Source organism: Sinohyriopsis cumingii, chromosome 4, assembly GCF_028554795.1.
Source record: "Sinohyriopsis cumingii isolate HCF-2022 chromosome 4, ASM2855479v2, whole genome shotgun sequence".
In the NCBI taxonomy this organism is placed as follows: domain Eukaryota; kingdom Metazoa; phylum Mollusca; class Bivalvia; order Unionida; family Unionidae; genus Sinohyriopsis; species Sinohyriopsis cumingii.
Genome location: NC_142964.1, coordinates 46,896,285 through 46,915,825, shown reverse-complemented (window position 1 = coordinate 46,915,825; position 19,541 = coordinate 46,896,285). Strand labels below are relative to the sequence as shown.

The following is a 19,541-nucleotide window of genomic DNA, read 5'->3' as shown; positions in this document are numbered from 1 at the left end:
GGGCCGGAACTCTCGTTTATTCAGCAGTCAATCTCAAGCCATCTTCCAACAGTCAATGTCAAATCATCTTCTCTAAGCAGAGGAGAGTGGATAACCTCTTTGTGGATAAGTTACACGACTGCAGTGGTTATACTATATCCAATTCCAACGGATAATTCTTGTGCATCATCTGATGTAAGTCATATTTCGAGGGAAAAAAAGCATAACGAGCCTGTTTTCAAAGCGATCCGGATAAGAGAATATGCTCTTGGTCCGAACGAACGTCCCGTAATGAGGCTTGTTTTGTTAACTGCTGCCCGTGGCAGCCAGTCGGGAATACATACACACGTGCATGTATGTGCATAATCACCTGCTTACGATCGACTGATCAAATATGTTCTATGATGTCAATTGTTATTTCCATAGACCCTGATGATGACGCTTGTTGTAAAAAGATTAATTAGACGGTGCGTGACACAAGCCGTCGTAGGGATCAATCTTTCATGTATTAAACATGATTTAGACATCGACACAAATATGTAAACAAGAAGGTATATCATTCTCTAAACCTGACCGGAACTCAATGTTTTTCTTTCCCCAAATCCTTTATGGATCAAAGGTATAACTAGATCTGGCTTTCCAAATAATATTAGCACACATCTTTATCTCTCAGCAGGTGTTCCTCTCGTTCAGTACAAACCACAACACCGAGTTTTATCTCTAGCCTGTTCTAAATCGATAACATCCACACGTTATACGGAGGGTCTAAAGAGATTAATCATGGATGTGAGGTACATCATAGGTAAAATATTCAAACTAAATCATATTATTGTATATCGATATTTCACTGCGTCTCGGAAAAGAGCGAAAAAAATAATGTATACATTAACCAAACAAAATACACAAAAAGACCAAGAGGGATCATCGGGATTTTTGTATATATATTCTCTCATTCCCAATATTACTGGGCCTCTTCCTTGTGTAAATACACAGAAGTTAGTTGCGCAGTTACGCGAAGGCGATTGACGAAATCCAGGTATGTGTATCCATATTCCTTCATTCCATAAAGGTTCAAAGTTTATTGCTGTGACATTATTTGATATTGTGCTTACATTCACTAATCTCCAATACTAAAAAATGTACTCACATAATGAGATGTTCAGTAGTAGAACGGAAACGATGTCATTTTGATATTGGCTGCCAGCCATATTTGCATTTAGGATTCTAAAGAAATTCAGATTTGTTCATTGAGAGCAGTTCTAAAATCTGACTGGAAAACATTACTTTGAAAATACAACTTCTTGGTTCCGTCCTGGCTAACAGCAGGTCGAAAATCATATAGAATGCAACGTGTCTTATGGTCATGCTTGACAGAGTTTGTGCTTATTTGCAAAGGCTGTGTATCAGGTTGACAACTGTATCGTTGAGTTAAAGTGGAAGGCGTAAACGATTGTTTGAAATTCTTAACTGATTTAAATATTTAATATTCTTGTTTTATATCCTGGCTTTTATTTTGTGTGCAATTGCTTGTCAAAACAGATAAACCTGATCAATAACACAACAGAAGACGCAAAACAGACGTATTCAGTGTTTAACTACCTTTCATTCAAACAGTTTAAAATGAACGATCATTATATTTAGATAAAAATACACAGATAACGACATATAAATTAAATTTTCTTAAATTCTGTATAAAATCATTGCAGTTAATTAGTTAGATGCATTTTAGCCCTAGCAGAAACGTATAAACAAAGGATAAATGGAGACGATGATTTCCATTCGCGTAATTTCATAGGTCATATATCTAACGAGCAAATCAAAGTAACTTGTCTGTTCTTTACCTTTTAAAACTGGTGTATCAGTGAGATCCACTAGTGAAAAGACTGAATCGCATTTACCAATGTTGGAAGTTTGTAAAATAAGAATAATTCATATATGAGAATAATAGGCGAATTTCTGTATTTTTACAGATCCACTTTTTTAATTTGCTGATTGGAGAAACTCAATTAAAATATTTACAACCATGAACATCCAGTATGACCAACTTCGTAAGTATGAATACTTTTGTCCAGGATGTTAAGCCATGTTTTATGTTAAAAGTGGGCATTATGTGGTGTAGCATAACATAGTTTATATTCGTCCGTGTAGAGAATATACCAGAAGAGTCGGATTTCATGCATTTAAGAAGAAACAAGGAAGAGGTGATTAAATGTGACCCACAATTTTCAGATAGTCAAATTTTCAAGTTAAAGACGAATTGTTTGCAGGAACGCTTGAAAGTTATAATTGGTACGTGATATATGATGATAACACGTTCGTCTTTTATACAAATATAGTTCAAATGAACCAAAGTTAACAGTTTCTGTTAAACAAATATGCAAGAGAGATATAAATATTTGTCATGATCATTAACCTAGATATAAGTTCCTGCGCTAAACTGTTGACATAAAACAGTAAATCATTAGAAGAGGACTTGTTACGCAATTATCTTTTTCACTTTGTACAAACATACATCATGGAAGGAATATAAATGCTTATTTTCCGTATACACTTGTTTACACATTATACGCATCTCTCTTTGCGTATGCTCGAGTCTCGGATTTGGCCAATGTGGGTATGCGAGAAAGCTTGCCAGTAACTTGTCATTGGTCGGTGGTTATTTCTGGGGTTTTCCCTGGTTCTTCCGCCATCATGTATTCTGGGCGCGATGTATAGCCTATCTTCTGCTGGAAAATGCAGTTCAACCAAACAACAACATAAACAACAACAACACATGTACGCTTATTGTTCGTGTACATCTATTTACACACATACTCTTTTTTTTATTTCGTATACATCCATTTGTACTTATTCCTGATTTCTAGTAATAGTATTGTGCATAAAGTCTATTACGAAAGATAAGTAGAGCTTACTAACGTAGTCATTTATTACATAAACATTATGATAAACAGATTGATTGATAGATTCATTTATTTATTTTTTAACGGCGCATCAGCACTGTTAGCTATTTAGCGCCAAACAGACTGTTATTTGTATAATATTTTTAAAAACACTATAAAAAAAGGTTTTATATCGAACAGGGATCAAAAAGAAGAAATGGTTGAAATTAAAAACGGTAAGATGGTAACGGTGCAAAATAAAACTTCTCGATCAACGGGGGATGTAAATGTTGAATTTTAATGAAAAAAGATGAAAAGGTATTAAAATAGGACGGCATATATATATTGCATAAAACCGCAAAAAGTGATAGCATAAAAGTCAGAGTTTAGAGCAAATATTTACGGCTTTCAGGAACTCTATAATACGAGTGATATTTATAGTATCAAAAAGTTCTTTCATGTCATGCACAATGTCATAACGATCGCGCGCAGGTTGCAGGTCAAAACACTCTATCATAAAGTGCTTGACAGTGAATGGTTCATTGCAAGAAACGCACTCTGGTGGGTCTTCACCTTTTAGTATGTGGGTGTGGGTGATGTAAGTATGACCAATTCGGATTCTTGCAATGACTACCTCCTCCATACGTATGGTTCTGTAGGAAGGAGTCCATTCTCCTAGAGTTGGCTTGATTGCATGAAGTTTGTTATTCACGGCATCATTCCATGATGCCTGCCACTTCTGACGAAAGAACTTTCTGATACAAGGTTTAAAATCAGTATACGGTATTTTAAAATCAGATGGTTCTAGAGTAAGGGCCATTTTAGCAGCGCGATCTGCTTTTTCGTTACCTTTAATACCAATATGGCTAGGTAACCAACAGTATATTATATCGTGGGAGACAATCATCTCGGTATTTTTTACGAGTATGTTTTTCAATAATGGGTTGTTCAGTTTTCTATTGTGTAGTGACTGGAGTACTGATAGCGAATCGGAGAAGATGATACTGTTTAAAATAAGTTTCTTTTCTATATGTTGCAGAGCAAGGTCTATTGCTCTGATTTCGGCTGTAAAATTTGATGCTCCATTTGGTAAGCGAACTTGCGTTGTGTGATTTCCACAAACAAAGGCTGCAGCAGCCTTTTCCTCATCCTTTGATCCATCAGTGTAAATTCTGGTGTAGTTTTTAAATTCGGTGAGTAGTTCATGGTAAGAGTTGTGGAAGACAGAAGGGTTTGTTTCGGATTTTTTCCATCGTGTAGCGTAAAACGTACTTTAGGTTGTTTACTTAGAAAAGGTGGTGTTTCGGAGCTAGACGTTTTCTCAATTTTATAAAGATCTATATTTGTAGTGTCAAGGCTGGATGATATTCTAATGCCAAAGGAAGGTATGACATTTTGTTTATTTTCGTATAAAGTTTTGTATTTGGGTTGAAAAACAGCCGAAAAAGGAGGATTCAGAGGGTTTGATTTTAATTTGAGGGTATACTGTGCGGAAAGCATTTCTCTACGATGCGATAACGGTGGTTCATTCGCCTCAGCTAGAAGGCTTTCACACGGGGATGTTTTAAATGCTCCCAGAGCCAGTCTTATTCCCTGATGATGAATTGGATAAACTTTGTAAGATATGACTTTCGGGCTGAACCATACACAACGCAACCATCGTCTAGTTTGGAGCGAAAAAACGTTCTATATAAATTCAGGATGACTTTTCTATCAGCACCCCAGTCAGTGTGCGCTACTACTTTAAGTAGGTCAAGTGCTTTTAAGCATTTGGCTTTCAAGTTTTTTAGATGTGGAGTAAAAGTCAGTTTTCTGTCAAAAATAACACCCAAAACTTTTGTTTCCTCAACAACTGGAATAGGTGTTCCGTCCCGCGTGAGTTTAGGTTCATCGTGGTGTCGTCGTAATTGACAGAAATGCATACATACCGTTTTTGATTTCGAGAATTTGAAACCGTTCGTACTAGTCCAATTTTGAATCTTGTTGATATTTTGCTGTAGGTGTCTTTCAATTGTATCCATATGCTTTGACCGATAACATATGAGAAAATCGTCAACATATAGTGAGCAATCCACACCACGAGTCAAACACTTGGTGATGTTATTAATTTTGATATTGAAAAGTGTCACATAAAATACCGCCCTGGGGCACACCCATCTCTTCCTCGTGCAAATCTGAGAGAGTAGAGCCCACTCGTACCTTAAATTTTCTGTCTGAGAGAAAGTTGGATATGAAAGAGGGCAGACGGCCTTTCAGACCTAGATCGTGCAGGTGTTTTGGTATGTCGTACTTCCATGTTGTGTCATAGGCCTTTTCTAAATCAAAGAAAACCGCTACTAAATGTTCTTTCTTGATAAATGCATCGCGAATGAATGTTTCTAGTCTAACCAGATGATCGTTGGTGCTCCGTCCATAACGAAAGCCATTTTGGAAAGGAAATATTAAATTCTTGGTTTGCAGGTACCATACAAGCCGAGAATTAATCATTCGATCCATTGTTTTGTACATGCAGCTTGTGAGTGCAATAGATCGATAGTTGGTAGGATCTTCGCTATCTTTCCCGGGTTTGGGAACTGGTATTACTGTTGCTTCTTTTCATATCTTAGGTAGATTACCAGTAATCCATAAATCATTGAAGAGTTTCAAAAGAGATGTTAAAGATGACTTTGGAAGATGTTTTAAAAACTGCCAATGTATTTTGCCTGGCCCAGCGGAAGTATCATGGGCCTTGTCTAAAGCTCCATAAGTTCTGATAGTGAAAACAGTTGGTTGTAACTTTCCGAGTTGTTGGATGTGAATTTTAAACGTGACTTTTCTTTTTGAGTTTTCAATTTTTGGAAAGCTTCGGAATAATTAGATGATGAGGAATATTTAGAGAATGTATCAGCAAGAACATTTGCTATGTCACGTTTTGAGGTAAAATTGTTATTGTTCAGTTTCAGATGTCGGAAAGAATTGTGGTTTCTCTTTCCGTTTATTTTGCGGATCGTGTCCCAGACTTTCTTAATTGAGGAACGGGAGTTTAAAGAGAAAACATATTTCTTCCATGATGCTCGTTTACTTTCTTTGATTTTGCGGCGAGCTTGGCCCGGAGAATACGATATTTACTTAAATTCTCGGGCGTCGGATGATTCTTAAATTTTATTAAGGCTTCTCGGTGTTGCCGTATGGCTTCCTTACATTCCTTAGTAAGCCAAGGTTTTAGGGTTCTTTTACAGTTTCTTGAGGACTTGGGGATAGATTCTTCTACAATGTCGGTTAGAATAGATGTAAAATGCTGAATGGGGTCGGTAACATTAAAAAACTGTATCCTCATTCAGCCTAGTTTTACAGAGTGTTTCAAACTTGGCCCAGTCGGCCTTCTTTAAATTCCATTGTGGAATTACTTCATCAATTGTAGAGTTAAGATTTACAAGGGAGATTGGGAAGTGATCGCTGCTGTGAAGGTCATCAGCGACCTTCCATTCATAGTCCAAAAGCAGCGAAGGAGAACAAATTGTCAAATCCATGCATGTGTATGCACCCGTGCCTGGGTGTAAATATGTTGGTGTTTTGGTGTTATATAGACACAGATCCTGTCTAGAAATAAAGTCTTCAACTTTGTGACCTCTGTCACTTATATCATTTAAAATGTTATGGGCATTATAATCCCCGAGTAAAATAAATCGCGCGGAAAGTTGTTGAACAAGGGTGTCTAATTCGTTTGGAACTAGGTTAGTGTTTGGTGGTAAGTAAATAGAGCAAAATGTAATCACTCGATGAAGAGTGACGCTTACAGCAATGGCTTGTAAATTTGTGTTTAAAGGAATGACGCTATGAGGGGCTCTGTTGTTCACAATAACAGAAACTCCTCCTGAGGCCCTGTCAACATTTTGAGAGTAGTTGTTAAACAGGGAGAATTTGTAAGTGTGATGTTATCTGTATTTTTCAAAAATGTTTCTTGAAGACATAGTACTGCAGGATCATGTTCGTTTAAAAGCAGAAGAATATCATGGTAGTTGGCTTTAAGTCCTCTACAGTTCCATTGCAAAATAGTGTTCTTCGTTACAACTTTATATTGAAGATTCTGGAGCTAGGTTAGACTTTTCGTGGAGACAATTTGTGTGGTTATTTATCTGGAGGAAGTACGGGGATATATTTTTTGTTGTTAGGTCTGGAGCCACCTTGAGGACGTGGAGCAGATTCTTCTGCATCCATATCCTCAAAGTCTCTAAACCTACTATGCAGTTTTATTGGGTCATCAGACCCTTTTTGCTGCCTATTTCTTGTCGACATTTTTTTACTCTTTGGTGATCTTGATCGTGCATGTTGAATGTTGTTTGCGTCAATGTTGAGTTTTTCTGGGGTTTGTAATGCGGAATGTTGGAGACGGAAGGGGATTCAAGTTGGTTTGTTTGAGTTTGGGCGTCTTTCATTGCCTTTTGGCTGCTTTTCACTACAGTTGAGAAGGATGGGCAGGGGAGTAATCTTCTGGCTTGTACAAGCTTCCCGGCCTCTGGATATGGGATGTTGGATGCGTATTTAACCCTTTGGATTTCCTTCTCCTATTTCCATATATCGCAATCTTTTGAATTTGCATGGTGTTCCCTGCCGCAGTTGACGCAATATGGAGTGGCTTTGCACTCGGATTCCCGATGAGAAGGGTCTCCACATTGTCCACATGCTTGGTTTCTGGAACAGCGGTCTTCATGATGACCGTATTTTTGACATTTGTAGCATCGGAGGAGATTTGGTATGTATATCTCAACCTTAACTTGTAGGAACCCAACTTTGACAACTTTAGGTATCGTTGGTTTGTTGAAGGTGAGTATAATGGTGCTGGTGTCCTGCAGATCGTTGTTTCGTTTGATACGAATAATACGAACTGCAGTTAAACCTTCACTTTTCATCCCCTCTACGATGTCTTTGTCGCTGACTCCAGCCAAGTCACGGCAACGAATGACGCCTTTTGATGTATTCAGAGATGTGTGTGCGAAACAAGTTACTGGGATGTCATGAAATACCTTAATTTTTTGAATGTTATCAGTGTGTTCTTTACGTTCGCACTCAAAAAGCAGACCACCTGATCTGATCTTTTTAATGCTCTTTGGTTTGCCGACTAATCCAAGTATAGTCTTTTCGATTATAAATGGCGATAGTGCGGCTAGGGATTTGGTTTCATCTTTTGATTTGATGACCATGAAGCGAGGAAAGGATTCTACACTACATGGTTCATGATCTGAGTCAGTTCCCGTTTTGGTACGCTTATTTTGATTTTTTTGATTTTCCATCTTGGCTTGAATAAATATTCAGCACCCGTGCTCCCCACCCACCAAGGAGCCCAACAAGGGGACACTTTTCAAGTGCCAGGGATACACAGATGCCATACTCAGTTGATAAAATTACCTTTGATTGACCCTGAAATCGCCAATTTGTAAGGTCGGTAAAATTACCCCCCGATTGACCCGTTAAGCCACCGCCTTCTAGGAAGTCTTCCAAAGCTTGGAAAAGGGAAAGATAAAGGAATAGAATATAGGGGCAACGGTGGTATCAAGAGAGATACAAAGAGAAAGATCAAGAAGGTGAGAGAGTAAATAAAGACTTCCTAGGGCTCGGCGTGACCAGCCGATTTGTCGGAACCGGGCCCATCCCGATCACCCGTCTAAGAGACTGATTGATTGATTGATTGATTTTTAACGGCGCATCAGCACTGTTAGGCTAATTAGCGCCAAACAAAGTATTATTTGTATAATCTTTCGAAACTTATAAAAGGTCCTATATCGACCAGAGATATAAAAAACAAAAAGTTGAAATTAAAAATTAAAAAAGTCGCCAATTTCTAGGGTCGGTAAAATTACCCTCCAATTGACCCGCTAAGCCACCGCCTTCTAGGAAGTCTTCTAAGATTTGGGAAAGGGAAAGACAAAGGAATATAATATAGGGGCAACGGTGGTATCAAGAGAGATACAGGGAGAAAGATAAAGAAGGTGAGAGAGTAAATAAAGACTTCCTAGGGCTCGGCGTGACCAGCCGATTTGTCGGAACCGGGCCCATCCCGACCACCAGTCTAAGAGAAGTAGAGGCCAAAGTAGTGTATTGCATGGAAAGCCTCTGCTCAACTACCAGGATCCTTTCCTCCCCCGACACGGGACGCAACCCACGGCAAACAGGTTGCCTCTACTTAGTCGCATTTTACGACACGTAGCGAGGCACGTCGGGCCAATTCTACAACCCCGGACCCGCAGGGGGACCAATTTGTCGGAACCGGGCCCTTCCCGACCACCCGTCTAAGAGAAGTAGAGGCCAAAGTAGTGTATTGCATGGAAAGCCTCTGCTCAACTATCAAGATCCTTTCCTCCCCCAACACGGGACGCAACCCACGGCAAACAGGTTGCCTCTACTTAGTCGCCTTTTACGACACGTAGCGAGACACGTCGGGCCAATTCTACAATCCCGGACCCGCAGGGTAACAAAACGCATCGATCAAACTATTCTGTTACATGATTACTGATAAATTTGGAACACAAAATGCAAAATAAATGTAATGAGAACGACTTAAGTATACAAATAATTTTTTGCGAAAGATCACTCACCAAACTTTCCTCAGAATATTGTTAGAATCTCAAATATCTCGTAACTGTCACAGTAATCATCTAACATTGATCGCCATAAATAATTACCAGAATTAAAGATGCATAAGTTTCCTCACCTCTTACAGTCGCCGACGACGCATCTTAAAACTGCTGAGTCTGCGTTAGATGTATCGAAAAGTATTAATATTGGAACCGTTTTGAAGTTAACTGTTAGACAAATGTTTCCTCAGTTATTAATATGCTACACATTAACACCAGGAATATTAGCACCACATAATCTCAACCCCACTGCATATATTACATGACTTGAACACGTCACAAAAATCACAGCGTACACAGTGATTATATTCCCACTCTAAAGCACAAGGCAAAGAAGGGTACAAAATACAAATGAGCAACCTGTCACCAACAAAATCGATTAAATATGTCGCTAAAACCCCAGGTACGATACAACGCGTCATGATTTGCGTATTATACACTATCTTCTTCGAGGGTATGACCACGAATCTAAAGATATCAGTGACCCTTATATGCTTTGTACTAACTACGTTCCTTCCTTCTTTATCGAATTTATCACTTTTAAATCTTTTATAAATTAAATATCATATAAGCGTTCTTTCCTTACCATTTGCACGTCTTCATCCATGTGATTTTCTTGACCGGTCTGGTGAATAAATTATATACTAAATAGAGCGGTTTAGGGTACATAATGTTATAAAAGTTTGATATCGGAAATGTTGGGATATATGCGTTATGAATGTTGATTTGAATATAGTCAGCAAATTTTGTTTTCAGTTAGTTCTCTTTCATATATGTGACATGCCTGTTAAGTTAAATGTCTTTCTATTCTTATGTTGTTTGTTTCCACCTTGTTGCTACATGTACACATTTAAGCATATACATAACTCGGTAATATTCACAATATTCAGAGTAGCATGGATCTTTGCTTTTGTCTGTAAGCAGTGCTGTTTATAGAAACCCTTCCTTCCAATATTATATACAAGTTTATGGGGCTAAGGAAATATGTTTTGAATTGTCCAATATCCTCTCTCGTCTCCAGATTTTATCTAACCAATCACTGTATGTCTGCATGTTGTACATCGATGATCTGTTTGCAGTTATAGCCGATGTATTGAATACTAATTTCGCATCATAAAGAACTTATTTATCAAATACCGCTGTTTATATATTTATACAAGAGTTTCATTTCTAACCCATTAATTGTAATCTATGCACAATCTCCTTCTGTAATATCGAAATCAGTATGTGTAATGAAACCGACTCTCTTTTGTAGAACATCGTCACGTATAATCAAGTATCGCCTGTATAGTTTTTGACGCATAATTAAAAAAATGTTTTTATTACTGTTTCAGTTGATCCTCTTTACATCTTTTTATCATGCCAAGAATTATGGTTCTGTGTAAATCATCAATATTCAAGTTGAAGGTCTTGTTATGCAATCTGGTACATTAAAAGTCCAATTGTTAAATCAAACCGTATTTTAACATAACCATATAGTCTAATATTCCTACTGATCATATTCGTGATGTAGAATTGATGACAGTAATAAATACATTCTTTTAATTCGTGACATTTCCAACGTAAAATCTAAATGATTCTACAATCAGAATAAACAAATATCAAAGTTTTATATTCAATGTGCTTTTGTCTTCTATACCCGTTTATTTGCGTATCAATTTATGAGACAATTATCTTTGATGTATGTATGGTTATCGTCAGTTACAATAGTAACTAACAATCTCAAAAACAAATTGGCAGTAAACATATGACAAATATAAACTGATCATCCGCTGTTTTCCTTCGTGTTATGTTATATGAACGTGTCCAAGCAGGATCCAAAATATTGTATTTAATCCTTTCTTCCACGTTCTAAAATTTAAAATAATGTTATGATTTGGGCCAAAGTAAAACAACCTTTAACCATATTACATTTACTACTGATGAAGCGCTTTATTGTTGGATTTGTCTTATTAAAAAAGCAAAATTACATGTAATTTTATAAAAACTCTCACTAGTGTAATGGTACTGTTAGACATATAATGGCATTACTTATGTTAGACAAGAAAGGTGAACACGAACATTATGACCGTACAATTTAGTTTCAGTTCATTTTGATATTTCAAGCTTTTCTATCTTCTTCAATAATGAGAATAACAATTCAAGGCTATGATAAGAATAGTAATTGTTGCCCATTTGAACAAAATAAATATGAATATTTCAAATCCTACCTAGCTAAACTGTATAGCTAGATTTGTTGACAAGGGTAACTGTTGCCCATTCGACAAAAATATGAATAGCTCAAATCCTACAAAGTTACACTTTACAGCTACATTTTACCAGAGGATAGTAAATATCTTTATTGTTATTAAACTTAGAAATTTTAGTGTACGATTTTGCTAGGAACCCTGAAAAGCATGTGTACATAGGAGGAACAACAACTCTCTCGTCTCAGTCAAGGCTACACTGTTGAATAGGTTATACACTGTGTAATTGTAGACGACTGGCATTTTTATTTAGATATTGAATTAACTTGAAAACCTATCTTTCAACGCTGCAAAACTTATGTTAGGTATCTGTCTGTTTGAACGGGAATCAAGCTTTGCTATCGTCATTGAAACGAAATACGATAAGGTACTGAACAAATTAGAATCACGAATAGCCGAAGTCTGCTTTGTCACATATGCATGCAGGCTATCTAACCTTCGCCTTCTTCCATACATCCTTTTGCTTCTAATCTTTGTTATTTACTTTAACCGTACTTATAATACTCCCGCTTTTAATATCTCGTAATTCCACAATTTTACCATAATTTGCATCAAATCGACATTGTTCAAACTACATAAATGATAACTGCTGAATCATACGTTAGTATGGAATATCGTCAGAAAGAAGATGAAAAGAAGAATTCACATTAACATGTAAGAATATGATCTCGTACAAGTGTCGCAAAAACAGGAAAAACTTTACAAAAATTGAAGAATATAAATATGATTTGTCAGAATTCTTTATAAAAATGCCTCCGAATAAAATATACTGGGCGCATTTCTCGGCCTAAAGGCAGAAAACCAGATTTACTTTGCTTGGACTTCTTAAAGCTAAAAGTTTGGTCCGTGTTACAATAATTCAAATGTTTTGATTCAGAATCTAAAAATGTTCTTGTACAACTTTTCCCGATTACATAAACTGCTGAATGATTAAAACAATTTTGAATCCAAATGTATGTCGATAATATCTTGAAATCTAGATATGTTGAGGTGAATAGGAGAAGCGGTATAGAGAAATGAAAGACTAAAAGGTATACAGGTAAAAGGAACCACACATATGGAATGCAGTAAATCAGAAGTGTTAGGTGAAATCTCCATGGGAACGTAGAAATATCGGTTGGACTTCTAAGAGTATATATTTAGTTTGTTTGCATGAACACTTGCTTTTCTTGGTATATTCCTTTCATATCTTTAACATATGTCACAGTGGTGCAGAATTACCTGACACAGAAAAATGGATTGTATTACTATCTTTAGTACACTTTTCAAGTATGATGGAGACTTTTCCTAGAATGTCACATGAGCTTCAAATAAATTTAGACTCATAAAATCAAATGAGTGAAAATAATGCATGCAATTATCAATTTAACTAAGCTATGCAAAAGTTATTGTATTAAGCTAGTATGTAAACTTGCTTGTTTGACGGGTATAACATCATATAAAATAAAATGCCTAAAATCCTACATATCCATCGGTTCATAAAACATTGTAGTACAAACATATTTTTAGTAATTATTTCCTCCACGTTGCGGGAAAATTATACCTAGTGGTCAACTTGATATTGCTTTTCCTACATCAACATCAATATTATCATTAGCAGTAGTATTATTAGTAGTATTTATAACTATTATTGTTGCTTTTTGGTTGCTGCTGGTGCTTTTTGTATTTATGATTTTGACTGGTACGGTTATAGAATAATACAAATGTTTTACTTAGCATTCCATTTAGTAGTACATTCATAGAAGAAAACACTTCATCTTTATCGACTACTCGCACCATGGAAAATCTACGTTGGACTTATTATCTTTTGTTTCGGAATATTTGTTTGTTTACCAGCTCACATACGAATTTAAAGCTTAGTCTTTTCATCTTTCGATTTGATTACAGGCAATTTAACTGTAGTTCGAACCAGATCCCACTGTTTCATAGATCACAATGGATGGAAATTGTTTCCAGTAGTAGGCAACATAGAATGATAAGATATATTTATTTGTATTTCGACTGGACTGGATTATTGTGAATTCATTTCAAGTTATTATATCGTGATTATATCACTGTGATTTGCTGCTCACGGTGCCCTGTCACGATACCTCAGTGGATAATATTTCTAATTATTAAAATGGATCACATATACGATCTGACTTTTCGATTGTCTCTGCTATCTAAATACTCATGAAGCTCTATATCTTTTTCAATATAAATCATCGTTCACAAACATCAACACGAACAACCATGTGTATTGCGTGTTTTCCTGATGCTCATTTAAATAGTTTATGATCTTGACTTATATCAATCGAATTGCTTTCTTTACATAATAAGTGCAAGAAATGCCTATTATTGACAATTTCCAAAGCAATTCCTATCCTTACGATGACTGTGATGACTATAAATCACACATTAAGATATGACATCTGATGCTGTTAGAGAATTGGTAACGTCTTCTTTTTTCAGCTGTTAAACATTTTCTTTCCTTTATTAGGAGCTGAAATGGAAGTGAATCGCATACTACAGAATGTGATAGTGGCACATAACATAATTCAAGTTATTAATCTAGTTGTTGGCATCATCATTTGTGGAGCAACGTTGCATATCTATCTGATGCTGATTCACCTGTCGGTAAGAAATTGACATCATCATTGCATGGGCAATCACATGGATAGAAGTATTTAACTCTTAATAATAATAATAATAATAATAATAATAATAATAATAATAATAATATTATTATTATTATTATTATTATTATTACAAGGTAAATTCTAGTTTAACTGGATAACAACTGACCTGAAACTCAGATTGCATTAAATATCTTGTTTGCTACTTAGGAACATGTCTAAGTCAGGTAGGAACCTCCACAAACCTGATTCGCGGACAAAAAGTAAAGACACGATATATATGTATATATATATATATATATATATATATATATATATATATCCAGAACATATTAGTGCAGTATAATGAACTAAATGAATGTATGCATGTATACATGTTGGAACTGTTTATATTTATGCATTAGAGATTGTACCAGAAGGAGAGCTGCATGTCACAATACCAACGCTAAATCCAGTCAATCTTTAAATTTGCCAATCTAATGTTTCAGCCCATCTTGCCTGCATTTGTTTTCGTCGTCTTCTGGATTGCATCGCAATGCAATTATCAGAACCTGCGTCACATTCTTGTACGTATTCTGATGCTGTAGGAAACTATCTCTCTCTCTCTTTCTCTCTGAGACAAATGAGATTCTACCAACGAGTCCAGCCTAGTTCGGATTGACTCAGAACGCATACTTATGCAGACATAATGTTATATTGCAGCTATAAATAAAGGAAGAATTTTGATTTAACCATAATACCTACACGGCCAATTACAGTCCATACGTTGGGCCCGGAGTGACCGATTGGTCTAAGTCATTCTCCGTTACGGATCTCTGCCATCTCACCTTTGTCTAAATATTGTCGTTAAACCCTAAAATAACAATAACAACAACAACAACAAACCATCTGTCTCCACAAACAGGCACAATATTAACTCTCTCATTAATGAGACAAATGAGATTTCACCAACTGTTTCCAGCCTAGGTCGGATTGACACAAAGCGCATTCTTATACAAACAGCATTGCATATTGCAGCTATACGTACAAGATGAATTTGGATTTAACCATATTCGGTCAATAACATTACATATATCTCCACAAACAGGCACAATATTAACTCTCTCAGTAATATTTATATTTCTAATATTACACTAGGTTGTAGATATTAAAAGTTATATTGAATGTTATAAAAGGAAATATATTCAGGATATAATATCGGTATAAAGAAATAAACGATTCCATATCTCGGACTATTGTTACACTGCTTTTGATCCAGAGTGTCAAACCTTTTATGTCGATTGTACACTATATTTTATTCATATTTTTCTTATTAATATCGCATAATCGACTATGACGAGTCTTCAGCCTATATAATGGACACTACTTGTGCGCTATGTAACAGTTTTATCTCCAGTTCTTGTCACATCACCTAGTCTAAACTGTACGATTTCAGTTTATTCGAGGTGTGTTTTATAACATATCAAAAATCGAAAGAATTTCTAAATAGTCATTCATTGACACTCAACCCACTTTATCCAACAGTAAAGTGATGAGACTTAGCACTGAGGCTCACCAAATTTCTGCACACGTCATTGTACTTTAAAAAAAAATTTGTGTATGACAGATGCATTTGTAGAATATATTGCATCATATAATACATTTACTAATAAAAACTCAAAAGATTTTCCTAAAACCACAATTATATGAATCTAATAGTAAAGTTTTAATTTCTAGTCATAAGTAAGTGCACTGGGTGAAAAGGGAATTTTTTTTATATAAACAATTTAGTTACGGATTAACGTAAATATTTTTGTAATAAGTTTGGAATGCATGCATGCATTCTACAGTATCAAGGCGTATTTAGCGCCATCCACTCGTATTATGAACTTGATACAAACATTTATTCTAACATAAATAGCCTTTAATAACATCAGCCTGTATTGCTGCTTATTAAGGAGAAAAGGTACAAAAAACAATATGAGAGTGTTTTAAACCATTCCATTTTAGTTGTTGAATACAGAGATGGTTTCAAAAAATGATATGCATAGAAGTGTACCAAAAATACTTTCTTACCAACAGCATCACTTTTAGAATAATTGGGAAGTCTCTACAATCATGTATCCTTTTGTTTGGATGACAGAGACTTTCTCTTGTCATCTTTGAAACTGATGCATTATTAAAATGTTTTAACTGATTGAAAGGAGAAAGTATAATCATTTGTAACAGATTCAAGTTTGAAAAAAATCACATAATTTCGGAATATTATCCCAAAATAAAACATATGCATTGATCAATCTCCCTCTGTTGTAAATAGAATTATTGAGCTAGAAAGTAGATTTAACTGAAATAGCAAAAATGATCCATGTAAAATTGAATTGATGTTTTACAATATGATATAAATATAATATGTTGTGTATGGGAAATGAATGATGAAAATGGCACATATATGCATTTGTTTAATCTTTACAAAAGCACAAATATAATTTAGATGCGGCCAGACATTTATATATTATATAAGAAATGTACGCATTGACTTAAGAAAGGTCTCAATTTTTTGCGCTTTTGTTGAGTGTATTACATTGGAAAAAACATGCAACTGTTTTGCATACATATCTTTCATTTAGGGCGACATACCGACAGACAGAGACAGACACCAATATATGCATGCATGTATATAATGGTTACACTACAAATGATATCTCCCTCCTTCCGCCTAACATGCTGTACTAAATCAATTTTGAGACCTTTTAATAGCTTTTGACATTTCGTTTCTTTTTCCGTTTCCTATTTAGCAGATATTAAATTTTGTATTGGGTCTAAAATGAGAATATCGCATTCATAAGGAACTGTGAGATAGGGTTGTTTCTAAATCGGATGCTACTTATATACGGTGAAGAATTAAAAAAAAATTATGTAAAAAATTAACAAATATGTTCTCAATTAAGCTTTCAGATAATGTTGTGATATTCGTTCAAAAAAAGTTTATGCTTAGCAACATTGCAATTTTCAAATAGCTTAAATTATACTGTGTGGAATATTTGTTTACAAGTGACACAATGGTCGCGTTTACTTTGAAATAACAGCCATAAAAGCAGTTGATGTAGCTTGATTTCAAGCAACATCACGTATGAACTAGTTTTCACTTATTTAAATGTCTATTGGATTTTAAATATATGTGTAGAATGAAGTTAATGAAAATGAACTTCTGGAATAAACCAAACATGTACAAGTATATTAACTTTTCAAGTTCTAGTCAGAAGAAATCGTTATGTTCAATACCTAAACCTATGTATGAAGTGTTGAAAATAAGACATTCTATTTAGGGTACATTATTAATAAGTTGGTTCATACTTTTCCATCCTTTCATTTCCAGCTTTTGTTGATTAAAATATCAGAGCTTTTCTTTGTATTATGTATCACATTTATTGACCACGTAATGTTTTAGCATGTACTTTATAAGGTTATACATGGTTATTAAAAAAAACGATTGAATTGAATTGAACTTCGTCTGGGGGTGAAGGATGTATTGATTTGCTTTTGATATTTCTCATTTCTTGCATATTTTATCTAATTGCAGGTCCACTTTAACTGTATCCTAAGTATCTTGTGGTTCATGGCCGTTTTCCCAATTTTCATCATATCAATTACCGTACCCATGCACACGTACCGATATCCTTATTCAAGAGAGTTTGACGCCGTACCCATAGTCGTGGCCGTTTTCAACGGCATCCTGAGTTTTAGCTCAGTAAGTTTTGCAGTCTGCTCACTTTGGAAGGCTGCTCGAAATGTTGCTCTCAATGCAAAACTTGCCACACTGCAACATGTCGGAGGACATAATCACTCCAACTTCCCATACGACACAAGAAATACGTTTACAGACAATAATGGCATACGAAATCCTCAAGCCACTTATGTTCAACCGATGTGGACAATGACAACGGTTCAGTAACAAGGAGCAAGTACGTCTGATTTCGTCCTCAATTTCCAGCATCAGATGATGCGAGTTTAACCAATTTATATAAGTATGATAAACGTTCCAATTATCAAACTGTATTCAAGCTTTGACTGTCAGTGGTTCACTAAATGTTTTCCAGATAATGTAATATGTAACAAAATGGTTGATGTAAGAAATCAAAATAAAGTCCTCTGACATTTTTGAAAAAAAATGTTAAGTATTAATTTTTTGTCTTGAAACTTAAGAAAGAAACACTTATCTTTTTAGATAGGAAATAAAACCAAATCACTCGACCATAAAAATAATAAGACAAGGCAGCGAAAATGAACCAAAATAACAAATACTATCAGAATATTTTATTTAGAGCCATATAATATTGCCTGGGACAGTCGAGTAGAGCAAGCATGTTCTATGGTACAGCTTGTACAAGTTTGCATATACCACTGCAGGATACGAGTCATTTGTCTCTGTGAAGTAGTTTAGAAACATCTAAAAGAAAACAAATTCGAATAGGGTTAGTGCCTAAGTTTTATTATTATTATTATTTGTCACTGCTTTTATGACTTTGACATCTTTTGACTCACTGTAGGGTCTTTATCGCTCAGCTCTTTAACCTAAAATCCACACATGTCGTTAGACGGTCACTGGTGTCATCAAATAAACGTGCATAGTTTGATTTGGTGTTGTTACTGATATTTTCTACTTATTTTCTACGGAAACACTAATTCATTAAAATAAAACCATTGGTGGTTTGTTGTCCTTAGACTGAAATCAAGTTGGTTACTTTCTTCTTATTCCCTTTTACAGATTCAACCATCTTCACGTCCTTTTCGCTGTTTATTCAACCATCTTCACATCCATTTGGCTAGTATCGCCAATTTCCGATAAAATAAGCAATTGGTTGCCACTTAGGTTGTGCTTATTAAAATATATCCTCCATCAAATGTGAAAACTCTTCAAGGAGTTTATTGCAATTTTCCTTACCCAGGGGGATCATCAGAGTTTTTCTTTAAAGCCGAATAACAATATATCACCAATTATATGGAGGAAGGGTTCATGATATTGTAAGGTATACAGTTTTAGTAATTTGAAATTAAATAGTTGATTAATTAGTTGTGAAAAGTGTTTGTGACGAATCTTGCAGTGTCTGGCATGAAATATTAGTTTTCGGCTTCAAATAGCGTATTAATTACTCATGCATTTGTGAGACACAAAACCCTTACGAATGTGAAATTGGAGATTTATCTTCTGACGATATAATGTGTATAGAGAAT

The 19,541-nt window shown here is 35.3% G+C and overlaps 1 protein-coding gene across 1 annotated transcript; it reads left to right on the top strand.

The window, feature by feature from the left end:
* The first annotated feature begins 1,946 nt into the window (after positions 1 to 1,946).
* LOC149801100 (uncharacterized) lies at positions 1,947 to 18,943 on the top strand. The gene is made up of 4 exons (XM_089954257.1): positions 1,947 to 2,027; positions 14,195 to 14,331; positions 14,819 to 14,896; positions 17,890 to 18,943. The coding sequence occupies exons 1-4, from the start codon at positions 2,003 to 2,005 to the stop codon at positions 18,259 to 18,261; spliced, it is 612 nt and encodes a 203-aa protein (XP_089810383.1). The 5' UTR covers positions 1,947 to 2,002; the 3' UTR covers positions 18,262 to 18,943.
* The last annotated feature ends 598 nt before the right edge of the window (positions 18,944 to 19,541 follow it).

Bases quoted from the DNA above. Each gene is read 5' to 3' on its own strand.
- LOC149801100 (XM_089954257.1), top strand. From the start codon at position 2,003: ATGAACATCCAGTATGACCAACTTC. The intron at 2,028-14,194 runs GTAAGTATGAAT...TTCCTTTATTAG, and splicing joins CATCCAGTATGACCAACTTC to GAGCTGAAATGGAAGTGAAT. The intron at 14,332-14,818 runs GTAAGAAATTGA...CTAATGTTTCAG, and splicing joins TGATGCTGATTCACCTGTCG to CCCATCTTGCCTGCATTTGT.